The sequence below is a fragment of the Diorhabda sublineata genome, chromosome 10, assembly GCF_026230105.1.
Source record: "Diorhabda sublineata isolate icDioSubl1.1 chromosome 10, icDioSubl1.1, whole genome shotgun sequence".
Classification (NCBI taxonomy): Eukaryota; Metazoa; Arthropoda; class Insecta; order Coleoptera; family Chrysomelidae; genus Diorhabda; species Diorhabda sublineata.
The window spans coordinates 13,502,683-13,508,682 of record NC_079483.1 but is presented as its reverse complement, the minus strand read 5'-3'; the positions used below and the strand labels follow the sequence as shown (position 1 = coordinate 13,508,682).

At 29.4% G+C, this 6,000-nt stretch overlaps 1 protein-coding gene across 1 annotated transcript; it reads left to right on the top strand.

Moving 5' to 3' along the window:
- Nucleotides 1–3,470: 3,470 nt before the first annotated feature.
- On the top strand, nucleotides 3,471–5,083 carry LOC130449695 (vacuolar ATPase assembly integral membrane protein VMA21 homolog). Its single transcript, XM_056787657.1, has 2 exons — nucleotides 3,471–3,706; nucleotides 4,953–5,083. Exons 1-2 carry the CDS (start codon nucleotides 3,595–3,597, stop codon nucleotides 5,081–5,083), a joined length of 243 nt encoding a protein of 80 aa, XP_056643635.1. The 5' UTR covers nucleotides 3,471–3,594.
- The last annotated feature ends 917 nt before the right edge of the window (nucleotides 5,084–6,000 follow it).

Sequence of the window (6,000 nt, the reverse complement as noted above, 5' to 3'; positions counted from 1 at the left end):
AATTTAATGTTATCCATAAATTAACCAATCAATATTGAACATCATTCGCTACAACTTATCCTTATCTAACCTATAAAAATTCAACGTCATTCACAATCTAACTAATTAAAAATGAATAAAACTTCCTATAGAAACCAGAATCGATATTTCAATATATCAATATTTCTATCAACGCCAATTTGAATATTTAATTTTGAATTCTATGAGTTTGAAAATTTATACCAGAATTAATACAATTCAAAATCACCGAAAATTATAAGTAAAATTTTATTATTGTGGTATATTTATACATATTTCTTATATTGTATTTGACATTATTCTTCATAAAAAGTTCTGCTTGGCTTAAAAAATTGAAATACTACAAACAACAGATTTCGAAAAAATTTTCAGTCGTATACGAGGTATTATAAAAAAAATTGTGTGTGTCAGCTCCGACGCACGACTGGAGTTTACTCCTTAAGTTCGATAGTCTAACCAGACGCAAAAAGAGTTTATTTAACTTAAAAAAGATTGATACTCTATAAAAGGTTAAATTTGTTAATTAATGAAAATAATATACATATATAAATATATATTTATTCAATTTATTCATTTCATATACATTTATTATAACTAATCGACGAAATATTTTACATTAAACTTTTTACAATAGTCAATAAACTCGATAATTCATATTGGGTTGATTATCTAATTTTATGTGTTAATTTCAAATATATATTTATATGAACTACATCGATAATTATTAAAATATTTAATAAATACAAATTGCACATGCTCATACATATAATACATGAATTATAACGTACCTTGCAACCACGTGTTTGTTAGATGTTCCGCAATATCATCTACACCTCTTTCTGCCATAGTTATTTGAAAATACTTTCAGTTCACTTTAGCGGAACACAATGATAATAAAACTTTACAAAGACAGCAATATAAATATGTTGACACTGACAAATTAGAAAGTTACGCGTCATAGGGTGCGCACCAAAAACGTAACGAGGTCATTCATCGATAGATTTTACTCTTTACATTTTTCTCATACCGGGCCCCTTATATATGCAAATCGATTCTTAAGGAGTAAACTCCAAAAATATGAATTAACGTTGCAATAATTCAAAAAATTAAATAAATCATTGTTTGTATAAAATTTGCAGCAAGCGTTGTTTCTGGAGGCAAATAGTTGAAATCTATGTATGTATACAGGGCTAGACAAGAGAGCGACTGAATACTTGCGAAGCATAATTTACCTCAGTTGTTTTAAAGCTAATTGAGAATATATGGTCGTCGGTAATTTAAGGCAAATTCTACTAGCTTTTTTATCGTGATAATAAAAAATATCCATATACCACCAAACATTTTTTAACAGCCCATTTGACAAACGAAAATCATAAGAATAAAAATTGTTACTTGTAGATTTTAAATGATTAGACACGTCATATATGTAAAAATACGTTTGATATGATTTATTCAAAAAATAGTATTATCTGATGTTAACTTGAGAAATTTGTTAATCTTATTCCGAGGGAGCTGATAAATAATAAAAAATAGGCTAAAGGTTGTTTGCAACTTCTAGCAATATCTCGTACGATTAGAACTCATACAGGCTGCTACTTGGGATTTGTCTCTATTTTTTATTCTTTCAAACCTATTATGTTGTCACGGCATAATATGTCATAAAGAAATGAGACACATAAGTTGGAAATAAGTGCGAGTTTGTCAAACAACTAAAAAATGAGAGAGGAATTTAAACATTTTATTAATAAGTACTTTTTTTAAATGTCACTCTAGAAATCAAAGCAAAGTTTGGAATATGGAAAAAAACAATAAAAAATACCGTTTTGATTATTTGGCAATAATTCTTCGATATTTGTTTGGGTTGTGACATCTGCTGATAGTATTGAAGCGACATCTGAAATATCAATATATTAGGTGAAGCTTCTGCTTTTTTTGTGTTTTGCCATTTGTTACGAGTATTATTTACCCCAACGTTCAAAATGCTTCATAATACATTCCACTTGAGTTTACGATTATAACGCTCTGAACTACGTAGAACGAGAAAGACCGTGGTCGTGAACGTGATTGTCCTGAGTGCTTATCATTATGCACCATAGTTGGTCATAGTAATAAAAAACTACACAAAATTCGAAAAGTAACATAAATTTTTCATCTCTGGTAGACTATCCATCCAAATAACACATTGGTGGTATTTTGTTACAGTAGCAAACTTAAAACACTGAGTGAATGCTTGAAAAAAGAATTACTATGGCCCCGGCAAGTAAGGGACAATCTGTATATTTATGCACATTTCTCTGCAACGCAACGTAGGGAACAACCGATTTATGCATTTTGACCGGCTGAGACTTGGAGTGATCGAAAACGTAACATTCGATATTTTAGTAAAATAGGCATAACAAGTATGTTTCTATGTGCAGAGTTATTTGCTTTGTTAAATTATTTGTTGGTTTGTGGATGTCATTATTTTCAGTTTTGTTGCGAAATGCCTTCTTGAAGAATTACTAGTTAGTTGTTTAGTGTAGGTAAGTGTTTTAAAAAGTTTTTAAAAAGGAAAAGCTGGTTTTAACACACGATTCAAAATTTTCTGGATGATCAGATGCAAAGCGGTTATAGCTGTTTCCGGTACCCGTATGTATTTTATTATATTTATACATACCTACATTTATACATATTTTTATATTGTACTTAATACATAATTTATAATACATAATACATAATTTCAGTCTCAGACGATGAATACATAAGTATTCGAAAGCTCGGGAAATATATTGAAACGTGCCTCATTTGGTGTTTCATTGCAACATTCCCAATAAAAAAACGCCACATAATCTAGTTGGCAAAGCTAGCAAAGCGAACGCTAGCTAGCGCCATTTTCACTTCCAACTGCGAACCACAGGTCAGGTGAGAATCTAGCGTGGTCGCCGATAATATAGATTCCCATGGTAAATGAGGTCTATGAAATATATCAAACGACAGAATACATTTTCGAAATATTAAATTTCGAAATTATTTCAGAGGTGAATAGTAGAAATCTGGTACTTCAATTAAAAACGAAGCTGACCATGTGCAATTTTTCTATGAAATCAATCATTATTCTGTCAGGGTCTTTCCGATGGACTAGGGAAGAAATGATGCAATAATATGATTATAGTTTCCGAAAAGTCCTTCTAAACTGCCTACATCTGTTCTCAAGTTATCGGTTTATCGTGATGACTTGATTTATTTTGATAAAGACCGAAGTCAAATTTTTACCTGCTATTTTAAACTGATGTTTTTATGAAAAGAGACATAATTAAGACAAATCAAGACGAAAAACTTATAAAATGGTCTAAGAGGTGAAAAGTTGACGAAAATTATTGGTTTTCCAGCCATCTCATTCGTTTGCAGCTGTTTTGCCCATGTGAGAAATATATAAACGGAAGAAGAAATGTCATTATCAGTTGATATATCAGGTCACCTGACTTAACATTTTAAAAAGGTTATGTTTTTTGAAATATAAAATAAAGAATAGTGTATAAAGAAAATAATAATAATAGTTCTCATCTTCTGTCTAGTAATTATAAAGTAAATATTATAATGGAAACAAATACAACACCTTATACAATTTTTAAAACGATTTTAAGTTATAGTGTTTTTATCTTGGCTTCGCCCATAATTACGTTTTTTGTTTCAAAAATTATTTTTGAAGGTAAGCAAATATAGTGTTATCCCCAAAATGAAACATGTCTACCATTTATATTGATACTATACGTTCTAAATTAGGTCAACTCCATTAGTGAACTTTTATGCTCATATTACAACTGAACATATTAAAATTTGAAAGCATAGTTACTAAGAACTCTCTTCAATTATCGACTTATTTCTAAAAAAATTTTCTAGTTTGAACACCAAGCATTACATTGAGTTAAGTACATATACAAATATACCAGCTTTATATTTTTCTCCGACAGTCTTGGGATATTGAGATGACAAGAACCCAATTCAATTTCCCTCGTTAAAATCTCACTCAATATTGATAAATGAAAGTAATATTTCTTCTGTCCTAACCAAAGCTTTTTGTTTTCTTTGAAATATGACATATTTAACTTATGACCTGAGGTAGTTGTAATCTAGAAAAGAACCCAAATGTCACGGTAAGGATGTTGGCAAAGCTATACAATTTGATTCATTATAAAATGTTTCTGCTATCCTGGAGAAGCAGCCAATCACCACTTGTCTACAGCTATGGCCACTGCATCATGGTGAAATCTTTGCCCCACAGAGATTGCTCAGAAGTTTTGACATAATAATTTGAAAATGAGTTTGATCCTCATAAGACAACCCTCATATTTGGCTTATTAGATTATAATTTTTAACTAAAATCGATTTAATTAACTAGTTCGAAAAGTAAATTAATGTTGTTAAATACTATAAATTTGTTAATTCATCATATATCTAGAGGTTCCAACATAGAAAGAAATGTCATTTTTGAGTTTAATTTTGTTTCCAATTGTTTAAATGTAGATAAATGCCCTTTTATAGGGCATATGGTATCGACTTACTATTTTCTCTGTCCAAAACTCAAACTACTAGTTCTTCATATTTGCACCTGCTTTCATCACGTGGAATGCATGAAAGAAACTTAACAAGTGTTGACTTTGATTCCTTAAAACTGAAAACTGGTGAATGGATTTTTCAATTAGTAAAGTCTATTAAATATAAAGGGAACAACTTGGAGGTTTATGATATATATTTGGTGTTCTATTGATTTGTTTCTGTACTTTTATTGTAGTAACATATAACTTGTGACTTGTCCTGCATAATGTTCCTTGAGTGGTGATAAAATTTATTTGAATATTTATTTGAATATTGCTCAATTTGATTTAATGTATCAATTGGCTGCAAAAAGTTTTTTATTCTTGATAACTACTAACTTAATGTTTACTTTCTTGCAGGTATTTTGGGCACATCTCCTGTGACAACAAATATTTCATCTGCAGTTTTAGCTGTAGTGGTATTGCACATAGCAGTAGGAATGTATATATTAAAAGCTTATTCAGAAGCTGATAAAGTGAAGGACCAATAAATATTAAATATAGCATTAAATATTTTTGTATTGTTTCATGTTGCAAAAAAGTATTTTTTAATGAAATTACAAATGCTGAAGGATTAAATTAGAAACTTAAAACTAAATTAACAATGTGAATATAATAACAGGAAAAGGTTCAAAAATTATATTTAGTTGTACTTTTCAGATGTAATAAAACAATAATTCTAATAAAAATTCATAAAATGTTAATATATATAGAACACAGGAGGAAAAGTATATAAGTATAACTTTAGAGACTAAAGAAATTGTGTGGAAGTGGAACATTTAACTGTATAAGCACACTTCAAAAGTGAAAAAAAAATATTTTAAAAAAAACAACTTCATTTATTTTTTGTATTTGTAATTATAAAACCTCACTTTTTTGCTATGTGTTATTCATAATGTATTATTTGAAATTAGTTATACCCATTATTTTATATTAAAAAAGTTTTTTTCCTACTTTTGTAGTTATGAGCTATTTACAGAGTGAAACATTAATATGAAATACCTCGATCATTTTAGTAATAGTTTCGACAATTTTTTTTTCATAACAAGTATTCTATGTTACTTCTAATACCTCCAAGAATATGTGTACAAAGTTTCATGATGATCGATTAAGTAGTTTACGCGTGAAAGCGTAACAAACAAGCATTTGAGGAGAGATTCAATCAAATCAAAAAATTGGAAAATATATTTAATTTCATTTGGTCATTTTAAATATTATTTGGGAGTAATATAATAGCGGATTCACACCAATGGGCACAGTCAGATCAGGTCACGATCAGAGACAGTCAAGCTAAGATCGCTGCCTCAGGATCTCAATGATAGTGTTCATACTGGCGGGTACGGTACGGGCACAGTCAGATAAAGACCGGCCTTTTTTTCATCTTCAGCTGTTTAGAATTTATAAGTAG

Bases quoted from the DNA above. Each gene is read 5' to 3' on its own strand.
- LOC130449695 (XM_056787657.1), top strand. From the start codon at position 3,595: ATGGAAACAAATACAACACCTTATACAATTTTTAAAACGATTTTAAGT. The intron at 3,707-4,952 runs GTAAGCAAATAT...ACTTTCTTGCAG, and splicing joins TTCAAAAATTATTTTTGAAG to GTATTTTGGGCACATCTCCT.